The sequence below is a fragment of the Leptonotus elevatus genome, chromosome 6, assembly GCF_054856555.1.
Source record: "Leptonotus elevatus isolate MCC_2025b chromosome 6, RoL_Lele_1.0, whole genome shotgun sequence".
NCBI classification, from domain to species: Eukaryota; Metazoa; Chordata; class Actinopteri; order Syngnathiformes; family Syngnathidae; genus Leptonotus; species Leptonotus elevatus.
This window is the reverse complement of record NC_141244.1, coordinates 3,373,526-3,393,521: the sequence shown is the minus strand read 5'-3', so window position 1 is coordinate 3,393,521 and position 19,996 is coordinate 3,373,526. Positions and strand designations below refer to the sequence as shown.

Below are 19,996 nucleotides of genomic sequence, written 5' to 3'. Positions count from 1 at the left end.
CAACAACTCGGATGTGACGTCATTAAACATCAGAATTCCGAGGTAAAGTGAATGCGTCACCCCCGAGCTTCTTTTTATACAGTGGAAAACAAACCCATAAAAGACTGGAATTTGTTTCATTGACGTTTGGATTGGCGCCGCATTATTTAAATGTAGCAAATCAGAAGAACGGGACAACGACATATATCAGTACGGTATGTACGTATCAGCTGCCTGGACTGAGACGCGAGAGGAAATTAATGTCGACCAGCTAAAATAAGCTAGCGCCATCACATGAACCCCGTCTATTTGCTGGAGTCAAATTACTGCCCTTAGCTGAGCTAGCTGTAGCAACAAGCAGTAGCGCCTTTGTTGTTTAGCCATTTGTACTCATTTGTTTGAACACATTTGCTTTGTTCCGTTTCCTAAATGTCGTTTAATCTATCGTGCATTCGGACTGTCATTCGCCACAGTTTAGGTTAATGTATATGTCATTGCTATCTCTTTGTTGTCATGTACTGTAGTTGGTAAACGTAAGCTGCTTTTCAGTGGCTTTAACGAACGTGCTAAGAGACCACCAGCACCAAAGTGGGGCGATTAGCGGACTCAATTGGGTCCATGCAAGTCAGACAATTAACATAGTGGCCCTTTGTTCAAAACACTGGTTCATGTCAATAACAGCTGTGTCCGCTGTGCGAAATGCTTTGTAATGTCACGCTTGAAATGCATGTTGTTTATCAAGTGTCTTGAAAACGTTTACACCAGGACTTTATAAATGTGTGCATTGTCTTGACTAGAATAATTTACTTAAGAAAAATAAATAAATCATACCGTCTTTTGGTTTATGTCTTTATAGGTCGTTTGGAAGGTCCGCCGGCACGTCTCATGATACATGAACATTAAAGCGACTTAATGTGAGTATGCATGTTTTGTTGTGTCCCACAAGGATATCATTGTTTTTTTTTTTTTTTTTTCTTGTATGGAACATGGACAGTAAGATGTCAAAGAGCCTTTTGTTAGACATTAAGGTTTTCTGACTACTAGTTTTACATTTAACCAGCTGTATAAAAACTCAGCAGCAAAACTTCACGTTTTAATCAAAACTGTTTCATAGAAATTACTTTTGAATATCAATTAGTGAACCCCTGTTTAACTCTTTGACCGCCAAAAACGTTTAATAACGTTTAGTAAAATCCAAATGAGTGCCGCCAAAGATGTTAACTCTTTGACTGCCAGACGTTTTCAGAAAAGGGATGCCGCCAGTGCCAGCCGATTTAAGCATTTTGACTGATTTTCAAGGTCCACAGAAAATGTTCTGTTTGGACTATGGAAACACACGTACTACCAAATGAAAGATTGGACTTTCATCTTTCATCAGAAAAAAAGAGTTTGTTTCTACCTTATTCCGTTCTTTAGTAATCAACAATAGAAAATGGTTAGTTTCATCCGATTTCGCTTGTTTTGAACTCAAATACGGAGAAATCAAGCTTTTAGTGAAACGATATTATTTCATGCATTCTAGTGAATTTGACACTTCTTTTTGTCCATGAATGATGCCACAAACACCTAAATAGTGCTTTACTTCTATAAAACACTACCACCAAGAATGAAAAAGTGTTTTTTGATAGCAAAATACGTTTATTTACATTCAACAGTGTAACAATTTGACAACAATTTGGCAAACTATTTACAAATGTGTGCAACTGTGGTGCTATTTACAAATATGTGGATGTTTCAACGACAGTTTTTCTTTGTGTAACACTCTCCTGCGTGCAAGAAGACGCAACAGCATTTGCTTGATCCATTTTATCCACTCCATTCATGGTGGCATCGTAGTCCAGAAACAGTGTCTTCTCCGTGATCAGACTGTACCCGCTCCTCCGATGAATATGCATTGGACTCGGGGTACTCTTCATTGTCCGATCGAATGTCCGCTTGTGCAGCTCCGCGTTTTCCGGCCTTAGCAGCGCTAGCCGCGCTAGCCGCGCTTTGCCGATGAGGCTTACTACTTGTTCATAACAGTCACGCCAAAGCTTCCAACTTTGGCGTAGAGCTCGTTGTCATCTTCATCATCATTATCAATCTGCATTGGTCGATGCCAACTCTCCATCGCCCGATCGAATGTCCGATTGTGTAGAAGTACCCGGCCGGCTATTGTGCGCGTTTTCCGGCCTTAGCAGCGCTAGCCGCGCTAGCCGCGCTTTGCCGATGAGGCTTACTACTTGTTCATAACAGTCACGCCAAAGCTTCCAACTTTGGCGTAGAGCTCGTTGTCATCTTCATCATCATTATCAATCTGCATTGGTCGATGCCAACTCTCCATCGCCCGATCGAATGTCCGATTGTGTAGAAGTACCCGGCCGGCTATTGTGCGCGTTTTCCGGCCTTAGCAGCGTTAGCCGCGCTAGCCGCGCGTAGCCGGTGAGGCTTACTACGTGATAGTAACAGGCCAAAGCTTCCAACTTTGGCGTAGAGCTCGTTGTCATCATCATCGTTGACATCAATGCGCTTTTTAGTATTGATTGATGCTTTCCGTCTTTGAAAAAAATGCTCAAGCTGAGCTGCTTGTAACCGGTTGCTTGGTCAAGCCATTGTGGCTTGGATCAGCCATTGTCTCCTCAACACTCTAGCTCCGCCTCACGTCTTCTACTGACGCCCACGGTGGGCGGCCCATCCAACCTTGTGCAAAGAGAGTCATCGCTGCCCTCTAGGGGCCAAAACGAGTCTTTGACTAATCAGATCAGCCTGATTCTTTCAGCACAGCTGCCCAAGGCTTTCCTGCACCCGTTTTTGAAAAAAAAAAAAAAAAACATAAGGGACGTCTTTTAACGTCCTCGGCGCCCTTCCCTAGGTTTATGCTAAACGTTTTATAACGTTTATGGCAGTCAAAGAGTTAAAAGGCGTTCACTATGTTTTTTTTTTTTTGGGGAAACGGGTGGAGGAAAGCCTTGGCAAGCTGTGCTGAAAGTATCAAGCAGATCGAGTTAGTATAATAACTATTTTTGGGCACTAGATGGCAGCGATGACTCTCTTTGGACAAGATCGGGTAGGCGTCAGTAGAAGACGTCAGGCGGAGCTAGAGTGTTGAGGGGAGAATGGCTGAGGAAGCGAAAATGGCGACCGGTTGCAAGCAGCTCACGCTTGAGCATTTTTTTTCAAAGACGAGAAGCATCGACCAATGCTAAAGAGCACATTGATGATGATGATGGTGACTCCGAGGTTGACGCCGAAGTTGGAAGCGTTGACGCCGAAGTTGGAAGCGTTGACGCCGAAGTTGGAAGCGTTGACGCCGAAGTTGGAAGCGTTGACGCCGAAGTTGGAAGCGTTGACGCCGAAGTTGGAAGCGTTGACGCCGAAGTTGGAAGCGTTGACGCGGCGGCTTCGATCACGTCGTAAAGCCTCACCGGCTAGCGATGCTAACGGCGGAAAACGTGGTGCACAACCGAGCACTTCTGCACAGGCGGACGTTCAATCGGACGATGAAGAGTACCCCGAGTCCAATGCATATTCATTGGAGGAGTGGGTACAGTCTAATCACGGAGAAGACACTGGTTCTGGACTACGATGCCACCATGAATGGAGTGGATAAGATGGATCAGAACATCTCTTACCACCCGGTATAGGAACTGAAGGACATGAGGAAGCCAGACGTAACACCAGGTCACCGTATCATGATCCTGAGAGTTGACTTGATGACAACATGGCCAAACACACACTGCAGTATATACCTGCTACTCCCCGGAAAAAAAGGCCGGCAAGAAAGTGCACGCGAAGGGGCAATCGCAGTGAAACTAATCTGTGGTGCAAATCCTGCTGCGTCCCCTTGCACGCAGGGGAGTTTTACACAATATACCTCACAAAAAGAAAAACTGTGTAGTTGAAACATCCACACAATTGTAAATAGTATCACAGTTGCACACATTTGTAAATAGTTTGCCAAATTGTTTTGTCAAATTGTTACACTGTTGAATGTAAATAAATGTATTTTGCTATCAAAAAACACTTTTTCATTGTTGGTGGTAGTGTTTTACAGAAGTAAAGCACTGTTTAGGTGTTTGTGGCATCATTCATGGAAAAAAAAAAGGTGTAAAATTCACTAGAGTGCATGAAATAATATCGTTTCACAAAAAGCTTGATTTCTCCGTATTTTGGTCCAAAATAGAGCATTTGGTGAAACTACCCTATTTTCTATTGTTGATTACTGAAAAACGGAATAAGGTAGAAACTAACTTTTTTTTTCTCATGAAAGATGAGAGTTCAATCTTTCATTTGGTAGTATCTGTGTTTCCATAGTCCAAACAGTCAAAGAGTTAAAGGGCAAGTAAGAAAAAAAGAAGAACCCTTTACACTATATTCTAAGCGCCCCCACTAGTCTAAACATGGCAATCTGATTAATATTGTGCTTTGGGAATATGAATTCAGCAGAAAAATCCACCTGTGTTTATCCATCTCAGGGGGTTTTGCCACTTGCTGTTGACTGAAAATGACATCACATTGCCCAAGGCAGTGGTCACCAACCTTTTTGAACCTGAAGGATACTTCTTGGCTACTGCTTAGTGCGTAGGGCTACCAGTTTTGTACACACTAATGAAATAATCACATTTGCTCAAATTGCCTTTAATCATTTAGTATGTTATTATTATTATTATTATTATTTTTTTATTTTTTTTTGAAGAGCTCAGTATTGTTCAGTTGGTAATGTCATCATCATTGCTCTCTTTTTTAATTTTATTTATTATTTTGTATATGTATGTGCTTGCGTGTGAGTGTGTGTATTCGTGTATATATATAGTTCACCAAAAACCTATAAAAAAAATCCCATACCGTTCACCTAAACCGAACACCGCCATCAGGAGACCCGAGGAAGGACCAAAGAAAGGAAAATGAAATCCAGCACCAACCAGACACCACCCACCGGGCCACCAACCAGAGTCCTTCACCAACCCCAGAAACCTCTAAATTCCAACAAATCAGGGAGACCTCAAGAGACCAAAGGAGAGACTGAGGAAAGGAAGGAAGGACAGACGAAGCAGAGTGAGATCCACAGACACCAGCCTCCACCGATTCAATGACCTGAGTAAGAAGCAGATTGTGTCTGAGTTTCGATAGATGCTGGATTGGTGGATCTGGCATGCATGAAAATCTCCACCAAAGAGGGGAGCCGTCGAACCCTGCCAGGACAGAGCAAGCGCAACACCTCAGGGCCCCCCAGACTGCGGCAGCGCCAAAGGACGACCCCCGGCCCCTGCCAGGGCCACCAGCCGGAGAGCAAACCCAGGAGCAGTAGCGCCCCCCCACCCCGACACGGCCCGCGCCCCCATCCCAACGCAGCAGGACGGGGCACTGCAGGCCCGCCAGGCACCCCACCGGCCCCCAGACACCCCCCCCCCCCAACCAAGCCGCCCACCAACCGGCAGCCCCTGACCCCCAGACCCAGGCATTGGCGCCGAAGAGAGGCCGGACAGCGGAGCGGAGAGGGCACCCGCGCCCACCCCACCCCCTGCCGCGTGGAGGGACGGAACACCGGGGGCAGAAAAGGAGATGGGGGCACCGGAGGACGGTCGGCACCCCCGAACCCCAGGCCCAGCGGGGAAAGGCCCCGGTCGTCACTCCAGCGTTCTTAGTGAAAGCTAACCCTGTTACTGAGTCCGCCAGCTCGCAGACTGGCGATCTCTACCCCTAAACCTTGTGTGTGTGTGTGTGTGTGTGTGTGTGTGTGTGTGTGTGTGTGTGTGTGTGTGTGTGTGTGTGTGTGTGTGTGTGTGTGTGTGTGTGTGTGTGTGTGTGTGTGTGTGTGTGTGTGTGTGTTTTTATTTTTAATAATTTTAATGCGCAGGGAGACCTAATGTGTGTTTAATGCGCGCGCGCGCGCGCATTAAAATTGGGAGCAGGTGAACCGGAGCAGAGGGAAATGATATCCCCACGCTCCGATCCACCCGCCTCCTAGGCATGTCCGTGAGTGTATATGTTGCATTAAAAAAATAAATGGGGGTGGGGGGGGGCGCCGGGGACACGGACACGGGACCGCAGCACTGTTCTATACTGCGGTCTGCCAACCCCCCCCCCCCCCCCACACACACACACACAGTTGTGTGGTGCATTAAAATTGGAGGGGAGTTGTAGGGCGAAGACGGAGTCCCCCCCCCCCCCCAAAAGTGTGTTATGTGCCCTATATGTCTATAAAAGTGTATTGTGTAAAACTAGTGCAGTGAGTTAAGAGGAGCAACCAGCGGGGTCCCCCCCAACCGGGCGGGGGTAGGAGGCGCACCCGCCCACCAAACCCCCACCCACCCCACCGGGACCCCGGCGGGCATATGGGACCAGCCCAGCGGGGCGATAGAGCTCGCCCCCCGGATACTGGGGCCCGCCCGAGGTGCCAGGAGGTCCACCGGAGCGGGGCGGGCACAACACCACAACCCACCCCCCCGGCCCCTAGAGCGCCGAGACCCGGGCCACGGATGGAGCCCCCGGCCCAGGGGAGGGGAAGGAAGGCGGACAGGGGAGGGGGAAGGAGACGACAAGAAGGGCAAAGGGCAGCGGCAGGGCCGCAGAGAGAGGGGGAGAGGAGGAGGAAGGGGGAGAGGAGGAGGAGGAAGGGTGACGAGGGAGAGGAGGAGGAAGGGTGACGAGGGAGAAGGGACAGGAAGGCGAGGAGGGAGAGGCAGCAATGGGGAGGAAGGGGGAAGGGAGAGGGAACCACGGGGCGGCCCACAGGCCCCGAACCGCGTCGCCGGGCCCAGAGCGACGGACCGCGCCGGAGCGGCGCCGCCCCGGACACCAGGGAGAGCCCCGCAACGCAGCACCCCCCAAGAGACCCAGGGAACGGCCAAGACGCAGCCGCCACCCAGCAGCCAACAGAGGGGCAGACCCGCCCACGCCCAGCCAGGGGGGGACAGCACCTATAGAATTAACCCACTGGCATGCAGTGAATCCGAATATTAACCCTTAGTGCCCATTGGAGGTGAATCTGTTCGATCCTGTTGGCAGCCACTGGGTTCCTGACTATAAAAACACAACCATTAGTTACAAATTGCCAAATACAGAAACATCAATGTAAGTTATCGCGATGCGGTGGCTCTCGCTAACAGGCAGAATTAAGTAACCAGATTTAGGTTAAAATATTCTATATACGTAGACCATGTTTCTATAAATTTTGATATTTGGTTTTTATTTGAGGCAGATATTTTTTCCATTAAAATGTGATTTATGAGGAGGTTAGACCATTGGTCGATATTCAGAGTTTGTTTATTTTTCCAGTTAACAAGAATTGTTTTTTTTGCGATAGTAAGGGCTACAAGTGTAGATTGAAATTGTTTATGTGGTAAGTCAATTGTTGTTAGGTCACCTAGCAAACACAAGTTTGGAGATAAAGGTATCCTACAGTCCAAGATAGCGGAAAGTTTTTCTAAGACTTTAGTCCAGAAATACATAACCGGAGTGTATAACCATAAAGCGTGAAAATAAGTGTCTGTATTGTTTTGTAAACACTGGAGACAAATGTCGAAGTCTGAGAGTCCCATTTTCTTCATCATATATTGAGTAATGTATGTTCTATGAATAATTTTATATTGGATGTAAGTTGTTTCAACTACAGTTTTTCTTTTTCTGTAACACTCCCCTGCGTGCAAGGAGACGCAACAGGATTTGCACAACAGATTAGTTTCACTGCGATTGCCTTTTCGCGTGCAGACGCTACACTTTCTTGCCGGCCGTTTTTTCCGGGGAATAGCAAGTATATACTGCAGTGTGTGTTGCCATCAAGTCTACTATCAGGATCATGATACGGTTACGTTACGGTGGTGTTACGTCTGGCTTCCTCATGTCCTTCAGTTCCTATACCGGGTGGTAGATGTTCTGATCCATCTTATCCACTCCATTCATGGTGGCATCGTAGTCCAGAACCAGTGTCTTCTCCGTGATCAGACTGTACCCACTCCTCCGATGAATATGCATTGGACTCGGGGTACTCTTCATCGTCCGAATGAACGTCCGCCTGTGCAGAAGTACTCTGTTGTGCTCCGCGTTTTCCGGCGTTAGCATCGCTAGCCGGTGAGGCTTTATGACTTGATCATAGCCGCGCGTCAACGCTTCCAACTTCGGCGTCAAGCTCGGAGTCACCATCATCACCACCACCACCATCATCACCACCACCACCACCATCATCATCATCATCGTCGACATCAATAATGCGCTTTTTAGTATTGATCGATGCTTTCCGTCTTTGAAAAAAATGCTCAAGCGTGAGCTGCTTGCAACCGGTCGCCATTGTTGCTTCATCAGCCATTGTCCCCTCAACACTCTAGCTCCGCCTCACGTTTTCTACTGACGCCCACCCAATCTTGTCCAAAGAGTCATCGCTGCCATCTAGGGGCCAAAACGAGTCATTATACTAACTAGATCTGCTTGATACTTTCAGCACAGCTGGCCAAGGCTTTCCTCCACCCGTTAAAAAAAACAAAAACATAGTGAACGTCTTTTAACGTCTTTGGCGCCCCTCCGTAGGTTTTTACTAAACGTTATTTAACGTTTTTGGCAGTAAAAGAGTTAATAATTCATTATTACATAAAAATTGTCTTCACTAGGGCTGGTTTTAAAATATCGATATTGAATCGATAATGCTTTTCATAGCCCAATATCGATTCATAAAACCATGTATTGATGCTTTTAATACGGATTTTTCCGGTAAATTAATGTGCCCGAGGCGAGCACGTACTTGTTTAAAACCTTGTGTGAGCGTTGTTCAAATGTGGCCTTCTGTTATTCAGAGTACCCCAAAAGGAGCCCAGTGCTTACAAAGAAAGGAAACAGCTCAAGCATGAGCTGCTCTGAGCTGCTGATTGCTATATATCTTTAAGAATGGGCTGCGTTTTAATGCAAGCGGATCGCATCGCGGGTCTATCTCTCTAAAAATGCACACATGCAAAACACACACTGCACCTCTTCATGTCAAAAACTGCATCAAATGCAGCTATTGCATAAAAACAAAATAAAGACCGTGTAAACACGTTTTGGGTGGACAAGGACAACGTATTTCAAAACATGTTTACACGTTTTTGGGATTGAATGAGTTAATATTTGATTAATCTGTTTATTTTCATCGTTTTCCAACGTAAGCTTACAAGTTTTGTAAATGTCTGATTTAGATTTAACGCAAAGATAAAATCAATATGCTTTCATGGAGGACTACAGAAATCTGAGAATATTTACTATTTAGAGGCTGAAATTGCAATAATTTTGAACAAATTGTGCTTAAAGAAGTGCTCTAAATGATTAATGTTGAATAATTTGATATGTGAATAGTTGTCAATTGTTGCACCTCGAGTTTATATATATATGAACAATCCCCTTCAAAGGTATTGGAACAGCGCAAAGATAAAATCAATATGCTTTCATGGAGGACTACAGAAATCTGAGAATATTTACTATTTAGAGGCTGAAATTGCAATAATTTTGAACAAATTGTGCTTAAAGAAGTGCTCTAAATGATTAATGTTGAATAATTTGATATGTGAATAGTTGTCAATTGTTGCACCTCGAGTTTATATATATGAACAATCCCCTTCAAAGGTATTGGAACAGCAAGGTAACTTCCTTTTGTTTTTGCTGTGTACTAAATACGTTACGGTTCCAGATCAAAAGATGTAAATGAGACAAAAGTTCAGAATTCTAGCTTATTCCAAGTTATTTACATACAAGGTATTTCACTTTTCAAATGAGCAAAAGTATTGGAACAGACATTAATGGAGTTTGGCAGCGATGTATTTGAATGTTGATTTTGTGTGTTTCTTTACAGCTCTCACAATGTTTCTGTCTTCAGCTGCTGTTGATACTGTTTGAACAACCTGTTTGATATCTGCTGATCAGTACATGAGTAATTTATTTCTTTTTCAGGACATTCCAAATTGTTGTATTGCAATAGCTCTGATTAGTTTTCCCTCTTCTCTCGGCTTCAAAAGGGTTTGCTTTTCTTCGCTAGACAGCTCCCTGGTCTTCATGTTTGCTTAACAGCAAATTAGGGCTGAGCAATAAATCGAATTAATTCGATGCATCGTCTTTTTAAAAATCGAATCGTTGAAACTTTGCTACATCGTGAAATTGAATTTTGTCTTTTCGATTATTAAAAGTTGGTGTTCTTATGTTCTGTTACATCAAAATATTTTTGTGAGTTATAATTTTGCACAATTGGCAAAATGCTGGATGGGCGGTTCACAAGACATGTTTACAAGAGCTACCAACTCATTTAAGCACAAACTATGAATGCTAAGTTTATGTTAAAACTGTTTTAGAATCAGTATACATTATTGTTGTCTGAACATTTTGCACAGGAATTATTTTTGAATAAATGAAACTATCAAATACATGTTTTCTGGATTAAAATCATAATCGTCATGAATGACTTCAAAAATCTAGATTACATTTTTGGGCCAAATCGCCCAGCCCTACAGCAAATGCAGTTTTCACAAGTGAAACCCAAAGCTAAAAACCATCACCACTATGTAATGTTTAAATAATCAACCTGAATGGCAACACCAGAGCAACGACAAAAGACCATCGGTCACATGTTCCAATACTTTCGCTCACTTTAAAAATGGTTGGGTTCAAACAAAAATTGATGGTTGTCCCGAGTTGTTTAATAACACACCTACAATAGAATTAAATAAAATCTGGAAATCTCAACTTTTGTCTCATAGCCATTTCTGAAACCTTAATGTTTTCTGTATACAACAAAAACAAAACAATTGACCTTGCTGTTCCAATACTTTTGGAGGACACTATGAATGCAATGTTTTATACATGATGTGCCTGTTGTAACATTTGTTTTCTTTCTACTTTCCCAATCCCCAGTACGTGCTCAGGATGGCTAGTTGTGGGGAAGTAGACCACTCTGTTAGCTCGCTTCCCCAAAGTAAGAAAGGCGGCAGCAGTAGCAGCAGCAGCAGCAGCAATGGAGCTGCTGGTAGTGGGAGCACTGCTGAATCGTCATGTTCTGGCTCCAACAACACATCACCAGCTCTCTCTGTACCAGAGTGTGCCATCTGTCTGCAGAGCTGCGTCCACCCAGTGCAACTACCATGCCAGCACATCTTCTGTTTCCTCTGTGTGAAGGGGGCATCCTGGCAGAGCAAGCGCTGCGCTCTCTGTAGGCAGGAAGTGCCGGATGACTTCTTGGAAAGGCCCACACTTCTCTCCCCGGAAGAGCTAAAAGCATCTGCAGGGGGTCGGGGCGGGGAAGTGAGCGATCACGCCTGGTATTACGAGGGCCGCAATGGCTGGTGGCAGTATGACGTGCGAACCAGCCGTGAGCTGGAGGACGCTTTCTCCAAGGGCAAGAAGACGGCGGAGATGCTCATCGCCGGCTTTTTGTATGTAGCTGACTTGGAGAACATGGTGCAGTACAGGCGTAATGAGCACGGACGGAGACGCAAGATGAAACGGGATGTTTTGGATATTCCCAAGAAAGGTGTGGCTGGACTGCGTTTGGATACTGAGCCTGTCATCGGGGCAGCGGGTCGAGAAAACTCTGCTGATGGAGCCGATACCGCGGCAGCTGGTGTGCAACAGCAAGGCACTGGCATCCCTTCTACTATGCCAGCCCCTCCACCCACTACCAGACCTCCGACTTCCTTGGGCGGGCAACCTGGCAGCAGCAGCCCGTCTCTTGAGGATGCTCTCTCACAACTCCAAATCAGCCACAGGCCCACTCCATCTCACGAGCGATCTGGGGCAGGTGAAGGGGAGGAAGAAGACGAAGACGACGAGGCTTCACCCTCCAGGTCCTCTGACCATCACACCTCCGTGGACGAATCTGGCTCCGGAGGCTGGAGTGACGACGAGGAAGAGGATCGTGATGGAGGGGAGAGGGGAGGCAACGTGGAGCCGTGGGAGGATCGGCCACAGAGGCAAAGACTGAACCCAGAGCACAGAGCCCTCCCGGGCGCAGAGTCCATTCCCCCCCCTCCGTCCTCTACTAGTGGAAGGTCCCGAATGCCGGATGGTCAGTGTACAGTGAGTGAAGTGTGAAGTTTTTCCTTAATCAAATAACTGTTGCGTTACATTAATTTATTCTCTTCTATGTGCCCTCATTCATTGTTTCAGTGCCCACAAACTGACCATGTTTTCGAGCGGCTCTGTTTGACAGGCTTCCTTTTTAAGTCATAAGTCTAAACACCTTTGGCGTAATAATGACGATCTGTGACAAGTTGAGAGGGAACATGAATGTGTCGTTTGGAGCGGCATCATCGTCAACATGAGTAGCTGCATTGCATTCTAATCATCTTTAACTCTCTCAGCTAACATGACACACATGGAACTCAACATGTGGCTCCTACTCTACACTAATTCTCAACATCACCGATTAGTTTGCTTCAGATTTAGCAAATTGTGAATTCTCAGTGCAACTTTTTTATGTGAAATCATCTTGAGGCAGGCTGTGTTTTGTCTATCCCTCATGAGGAACAAATGTCACATGCCATATCTGACAACGTAGAAAATCTACCAAACTATTTTACTGCCTGTCAACTCCTTCAAAATAATGTCTTTTTTTTAATACACACAGAAATAGACGTACCATTTCCTAAATTGTTCAACTCATGAAGTAATTGGAGTTTTAATGTGACGTATCAGTGTTGTACATTTAAAAGTTGGCCCCAACCAGGGAATCCACACTGGTGTGTTGCTAAAATATAAAGTTAAGATGGTGCATGTTTGAAGAGAGACTTATTTTGATACATGTGGCAAAATGCTCTTGAGATTTTGGATTTGGTGTGGATATATGTCCTTTCGTTTTGCATTGATTTTAAGTTTGATATTAGGCCTACGTGCAACATGTGATTAGGCCTACGTGCAACATGTGAGGCAGACTATCATGCCATTCCAAATCACAAAGTTTGAAGTTTTATTCTATGTGCTTAGATTATCTCCTCGAACTTCCCATTCTGAATGCATTTTTTTTTAAACAGCTTTCGCTTGGCAATTTTTTTTACTTGGTTTGTAAATCAATAAATGTTCATTTCATCATTCTAACATGGTATGTCTTTTGACTGTAAAGAATATACGATGTGTTATTTGTATCCCCCCCCCCAAACATATATATACACACACACACACAATAGACATTTTTTTCCTGCAATAGAGCTAATTTGAGTCAGTGTGGGATAGTGATGATTAATGTCTTAAAACACATTGGTTAATGTAAAGTATGTATTGACGGTAGCCCCAATCCACTGTCATGTAAGCCACAGCGCTCTGTCACAGGTAAATTATTTACAGACAGATGAAATATTTCACAAACGCATCCCTTGAGCTTTTTCTATTAAGTAAGTTTAGAGAATATCTGCCATGTGTGGCCAGAAAATGAAACTGCACTAATTTCTTCACATACACACTGTGCATGAAGTCCCATCCGCAGACAGAGAACCCAAATCCAGTCTGAAAACTATTGGCTAGATGCTTTCAGGAGTGCCTTTTGTGAACAGGTAAGATGTTTCGTATCATAAATGGTCAAATAAAAAAGCCATTGTAAAAAATATTTTAATGCAAATTGCTACATAGAACAGCTTTAACAAAACCACAAACAAGGTCAAGGATAAATTGAGGAAGAAAATGAAACAACAGCAACACAGATGTGCATTAAATATTTCAATGTCCCTAAAGAAGCGGACACCTCACCTAATAGCATTAATGAAACAGAACAGTTTCACGTCAACTGACACATGATTTACATTTGACTGGTCAATGTGATGTGCTCATTTGTATTTAGACTTCCTGGTTAGTGCCTGCAAGTTGGCTGGACCACCCCAAACAGTACCAAAGACCTCCTTCTCGGTCCTCAGAGCCTCCACTAGAGGGAGCTCTCTCCCTGACAAAGCTACCTTTTTCATGGCCTGGATTACTGGCGGTGGCCCTTCAGTGTAGTGACTGAGCCACTTTTCAGCCTGCTGTAGGACTGTCCCGACACCTTCCTCTATCTGAGGGTCTTTAAGAGCTCCATCTGCCAGCCGAATGTAGAGACCAAATTCAGGATCAACTTTGGAAGCACCGCAGAGCAACTTGAGGGAATTTTGGCTTCCAACAAGATGGACGAGTCGAGCAGCTCCGCCCCAGCCCGGGACAACACCCATGTGTTTATGGACAAATTGGATCACACTGCCAGGTGCCATTAATCTAAAAAGAGAAGTATCAGACTTGAATGACTTCATAAGCAAGATAACATACCAGTTTAACTAGTCCAAAAATATTCAAGACTTCCAACCCAAATACACAACTCATTTCCTCAACAATGGCCAAGAAGGTCATACGTCAAAACTAGAAATTAAAAAAAAATCTTGCCACAATGCTCACTGGAACAATTTACTTGCAGAGTACGCAAGATTTGGAGAAAAAAGAATGACTGCATGCAGGAGGAGCATTGTATCAGCCCTTGAAGGGGAAGTCTATCTTAAACATTTCTTGACCATTATAAGTTATGTGACCTCACTAGGCTAAACATGACTGATTAATATTACATTTGTGGAGTATGAGTTATGAAGCAAAATCTAGCCATTTGTATCCATCTCAGGGGGCGGCCATTTTGCCACTTGCTGTCGACTGAAGATGACATCAGTTGTTCAGTGCTCAGGCAATGACCAATCACAGCTCACCTGTTTTCTGAAGGTGAGCTGTGATTGGTTGTTACCTGAGCAACAAGGATGTCATCTTCAGTCGACAGCAAGTGACAAAATGGCTGCCCCCTGAGATGGATAAAACGGCTGTATTTTGCTGCTTAGCTCATATTCCACTAACACAATATTAACCATTATACCATATTTAGACCAGTGAGGCTGCATCGTATGGAGGACCAAATCTGCTAAAATTAAAAATAAATAAATGACTAAGTGAAAATAAAAACGGATATAAAAAATAGAATAAAAAAATTTAATTCAAAAAATATATATATAAATGGAAATTTTAATATATATATATATATAACCATAAATAAATAAAGTTAAAAAAATATTAAAATAAATATATAAATATAATTAAATATTAATCAATCAATAAAAACACTCTGCTCTCTCAATTATTTATTTCATGCCCATAAACCAATTTCCTTCCTTGTCATGTGTGGGGTCGCTAACATAAAGAAAACTGGATTAAGATGTTAAAAATGGGTATGTGTGCACTGTACCTGAAATCACAGGCTGTAGTAAGTTCTGCACCTCCGCCCAGAGCTCTCCCCTCCACAAGAGCAACAGAGATCAGAGGCAGCCTGCACTAAGAACACCAACACAGTATTATGTTCCAATTGCAGAAAACAACTGCAGAGGCTTTATAACCATATGGCATAAACCAAATTCCATACCTGAGTAGTCTTGTTTGAACGTTCTGCATAAACATACACATCTTCATGCCATCCTACAAGACAAAAGATCATTGAAGCTTAATTGTTTTTAATTTGTTTTTGTCTAATGCAGACATTTAAGTAAAACAAGTCCTGCACATACGGATTTTTGTGTGTGTTTTTTAATGTAAGACCCCGCACATGACAATAAGAATGTCTGCCACAGTAGGCTTGAGACAGTCAGCATGGTGCAGGGAAAGCGAATGTTCACATTTGGTCTGATTGTCAGTATATGTGTGTAGGTAAGGTTTAGGAGCTGAAAATCTTGTACTGTCATACTTGGGGTTCGGATAATGCTTTGACAGCATTTAAATCTGATCCGGAACAGAAAGTTCCCGCAGCACCCTGGAGTATGAGGCCTTTTCCGTCTGTCCACTGTTCCAGTTGGCTCACTTTCTCCTCCAGTTGCACCATCATTGTACCTGAGAAAGAACAGCACGCACAATACAGTGTTGTCCCAACCTTGATTGAACCAAGGAATAATACATCTAAATGAGAAAAATCTCATGACATGCCACCTAACAAAAATAAATAAAAGAGCACTTCATTGTCTGTGCATGTCACTATACGCTGCTGGCATGAAAAGATTGAGATTTGTAATAAATACTTTTTTGACCAATTAAATGTACTTTTGCCCTAATGTGCCGCAGCACACTGGGTGGGAATCATTAGTTTAATCGCAAGGAGACAGAGGTTATGAGTTGATATGTCCAGATAGGATATCCAAAGTGTTTTTGGAGAAAACCTACCGCTGAAGGCATTCATGTGGGAAGGGTTGTTGATTGTGAGGATGGCAATGCCAGACTCGTCCTGTTTGGAAAGATCAATGGAGCCTCCAGGAAATCCCAGCAGCTTGGCCTTTATTTCCTCCTGGTCAAAGTCCATCTTGGTGTAAACTCTGCCACTCATTTGTCTCTGCCACATCCTTGACAATATATGTTAAGTCACATTGCACCAATATGCAGACAGAAGTTTTGCATTGCAATACAAAATGTTGTCAATTTAAGACTTCTCTGACAATGTCAAACTGAGGCTTATCTTCGTCAAGGCATTTTTTGTTTAATTATATCTCATTGAATTGATGGTGAAGCTTTACTAATGTCCTGTCAGTGTGGTTTACAGAGAAAAATCTTGATACCTTGCGCAGCTGCCACACATGTGGCTCATCTTCAGGAAATGACACCTCATTGTCTGGATAACCATGATTGATCCTTCAGCATGGACATGAAACAAAAACATAATGCTGACAGTAAGATTTGAGGCCCAATGTAGATACATGGTTTCGCAGAGAGAGAGAGAGAGAGAGAGAGAGACGTGTCCAGTCAGATCATTGGTCACAGAGCAGGAGAGGGGAACGGCATTGGGATTACCGTATAGTTCAATGACACCGTAGACCATAGATCCTCGAGTGCCGCAGTCATGCAGGTTTTGGAGGTTTCCCTCTTCCAACACAAGCTGATTCCAATCAGCAGGATCGTTATCAGGCTTATGCAGAGCTTGCTGATGAGCTGATCATATATCAGCTGTGTTGGAGAACGGAAACATCCAAAACCTGCAGGACTGCGGCCCTCTAGGACCGGAGTTTGACACCTATGCCGTAGACCAGGGATCCCCGACTGGCGGACCGCGGTCCGGACCCCGAGACCATTTTATCCGGACCTCCAAGCATTTTTTGTTTTAAAGTACGATAATATGTTCATTCTTAACAAAAGCCATTTTTGAATAGGCGCGCGCGAGGGCAGCTATGATTGAACCGGGGTCCTTTGACCGGCAGCATGCTCTTGTTTACATGGGACAGGCTTTACTATGGGAAAGTGGGTGAACTATGGCGCTGTCTAAAGTTAGAAAAGTTGACTCTGAAAACCGAGTCTTTAGAGATGAGTGGACTGAAGCTTACGCTTTCATTTTGCCAGCAGCGAGTGCTACAAGGCCAGTGTGTCTTATATGCACGGAGTCTGTTGCTCTTGTTAAAAGCGTCAATATCAAGCGGCATTACGAGACAAGACACAAAACATTCGTCGCAAATTACCCGCCAGGATCAGCGACGAGGGCACAGAAATTACATGAACTGAAAGGACAGTATGAGCGTGCAACACGGGTAATTGCACAGACGCTAACAGCACAACAACGAGCATACGAGTGTTCACTACATGTGCAGTGGATTTTGGGCAAGCACAAAAAGCCTTTTAGTGACTCCGGAATGATCAAAGAGTGTATGGAGGCGATGGCAGAAACGCTATTGGAGGGAAAAGAGGGACAGCAGCTTAAACAAAAGGTCCGACAGATTCCACTATCATCCACAACTACAACAAGAAGAGCCGAGCTGCTATCCGAAGATGTGCAGTCCCAGCTCGACAGCGCCATTTAAAGTGCCCCATGCATCGCATTAGCTGCTGATGAATCAACTGACTGAGTTATTTTTTGAATGGTAATAATACATTTTTTTATTTTATTTTATTGAATGTTAAACATGAATAATTTGCAACCCACTGTTGTGGTCTGTTAACAAAAAGTTCAGATTTGCACTAGATAAGTGAAATGCTTTTTGAGGCACATTAATGTCACCTGTTGCACTTTAAGTGAAATACTTAATCACAATGTTAAGGTTTGTGCAAGAGCACACGTGTTGCACTTCTAGGCAGTATACAAATATAAGAATAGGAGTTAATGCGCAATACATTTTTGTTACACTGTGATTTACATTCAAATATATTTGCACTAAAATGAATGAAAGAGAGTAAGTTTAACAAGTTGTATTATTGTCAATGTAACAGCACGTTTGCAATTTAATAAAAGAACAGAAAAATGAATTATCGTCTGAATGTTGTTGCATGTTCGGACCCTGGTCTACTAGGCTGATGGAGTTACTGGACCTCTTGCCGGTTTAGTTGGGGACCCCTGCCGTAGACAAAGCAGTTCGTTTCTTTCTCTTTTTTTCCTCCCCCAGATCCTCAAACACAGGACATACTGTGTTGTTTGTCACGTGACGGTTACGTTTTTCAAGGGACGGTCGGCAACTTCTGCCTCAAATTAGCAAAATAGACGCGAACAAATAATATATGTGGATGATTTGAAACCGGGAGTTAAAGCTTATGTTTTTATTCGTGTAGCGACAATGCAATAAGAAAGCATGGTGACCCACAGAGTTGTTTCTACATATTCTTGATGTGAACCACATATTAAGTTTGTTTTTGCTTTCTTGTTGAGTTGTAGGGTAGGCGAGTCGAAATCCTGTGCAAACACTTACCTAACGATCTCACTTTTGCAGCATGAATGTGCAAAACCAACCTTGAACTGTGCTTTTCCAAAATCGCCCCCTCACACCGGAAGTCTTCTCGTAGTTGTTTTGCGCTTGCTTGGCAACCAGCGTTCAGGCGCATTACCGCCACCTACCAAACTGGAGTGTGGATGTAAAGATCAACCAATTTACATTAAAAACATTGTTTAAAGAGGAAAACTCCAAGAAGTCTAAACCACCAGTCTTCTTGTTCAAAGCCAGGGAGGATTGCTGGATAAATTCATCTTGAGAGTCTTAGACAGGAGCACACGCCCTCTAAATGACAGATCTCTCATTAAGCACATGTTGAATCTATCTTCAGATTTTAAAATCCGGGAATCAAAATTCAAAAGACGGTACAGAGGTCGTTTGATCGAATCCAGGCTCCGGCCTTCCGTGGTGGTGCTTGCATGTTCTCACAGTACCTGTGTGGGTGCTCTCCGGCTACTCCGGTTTCCTCCGAACCTGGCAATAGCCAGATTGGTAATTATGATTCACTCAAGGTAGTTCTCCACAATATTAATTTGGGCCGCTCCTCTGTCATTTGCTCACTTACAGTTATTGTGGCACTGTCACAAATAATGCTATCTTTTAAGTTGCGTATCAAATTTAGATGTAAATATGAGATAAAAGATCAATCTGAGCTGAAAGTCATCATAGTATCATATTCATTTTTTGATGTCAAACCCAAATGATTACAGTTGACAGCAAAAATAAAGGAATTGACCTGCTAATACTTTTGCAGAGGCATGTACATCAGACATTTGGTTGTGTCTTTCTGGATGTGTTTGCTGTTAGTGGTGCATTAATTTACTGATCGATATAGCTACAGCTGTCCTATGCTACACACGATGCATTGTATAGAATGTGCTGTAGTCGGCACATATTATTTTAGTACACGCATAATGGCAGGTGTCAGAGATTGCCATGAGGCTGGAGGCTTCCTATGAGGAGAAGAAACAGATAAATGGTACTGGAGACTGAAGAGCAAAGGTGAAGCATTGATATGTTTTGGAAGCATCAAAGAGCTAAGTGATGCAAAACTGCAAAGATAGCCGTTCACGTTGTACACACAATAAGGCTTTGAATTATTATACTAACATATGGACTGGTTACTGAAATGAACTGTGAGAGAAAGCCAGAAAAAGCAAATAAATGATTGAAGTTACAATGTCTGCCCAGTGCTCAGCATAACATATATTGTGTCATATCGACGTCTTCTCCATGTTTATGAGTCTGGAACATTTGGCTCTGCATCATGATGTGATGACAATATTTATATCTGTATCACATCACCAGTACTACATCCAAGGGTAGGATTTCTGGCACCATAACATTGCTGCACCTGTTATTTTAGTCCA

At 43.6% G+C, this 19,996-nt stretch overlaps 2 protein-coding genes across 4 annotated transcripts; one reads left to right on the top strand and one right to left on the bottom strand.

Moving 5' to 3' along the window:
* Window positions 1-25: 25 nt before the first annotated feature.
* rnf146 (ring finger protein 146) lies at window positions 26-13,002 on the top strand. Of its 2 annotated transcripts, none has more exons than XM_086078124.1 (3): window positions 26-194; window positions 836-893; window positions 10,825-13,002. In XM_086078124.1, exon 3 carries the CDS (start codon window positions 10,837-10,839, stop codon window positions 11,998-12,000), a length of 1,164 nt encoding a protein of 387 aa, XP_085934250.1. In that variant the 5' UTR covers window positions 26-194; window positions 836-893; window positions 10,825-10,836; the 3' UTR covers window positions 12,001-13,002. The 2 variants fall into 2 exon arrangements, with proteins under 2 accessions (XP_085934250.1, XP_085934251.1); XM_086078125.1 differs by having other exon boundaries at window positions 26-198.
* Window positions 13,003-13,493: 491 nt separating this feature from the next.
* echdc1 (enoyl CoA hydratase domain containing 1) lies at window positions 13,494-18,711 on the bottom strand. 2 transcript variants are annotated; one of them, XM_086077360.1, is made up of 7 exons: window positions 18,647-18,711; window positions 16,497-16,569; window positions 16,108-16,283; window positions 15,638-15,780; window positions 15,320-15,372; window positions 15,146-15,226; window positions 13,494-14,142 (listed from the first exon to the last, which is right to left on the bottom strand). In XM_086077360.1, exons 2-7 carry the CDS (start codon window positions 16,559-16,561, stop codon window positions 13,725-13,727), a joined length of 936 nt encoding a protein of 311 aa, XP_085933486.1. In that variant the 5' UTR covers window positions 16,562-16,569; window positions 18,647-18,711; the 3' UTR covers window positions 13,494-13,724. The 2 variants fall into 2 exon arrangements, with proteins under 2 accessions (XP_085933486.1, XP_085933485.1); XM_086077359.1 differs by having other exon boundaries at window positions 18,606-18,697.
* Window positions 18,712-19,996: the final 1,285 nt, after the last annotated feature.

Coding starts and splice junctions, on each gene's coding strand:
- echdc1 (XM_086077360.1), bottom strand. CDS start 16,561: ATGGTTATCCAGACAATGAGGTGTCATTTCCTGAAGATGAGCCACATG. Junction 16,284..16,496: donor ATGTGTGGCAGCTGCGCAAG/GTATCAAGATTT, acceptor TATATTGTCAAG/GATGTGGCAGAGACAAATGA. Junction 14,143..15,145: donor ACTACAGCCTGTGATTTCAG/GTACAGTGCACA, acceptor TTCTCTTTTTAG/ATTAATGGCACCTGGCAGTG.
- rnf146 (XM_086078124.1), top strand. CDS start 10,837: ATGGCTAGTTGTGGGGAAGTAGACCACTCTGTTAGCTCGCTTCCCCAA.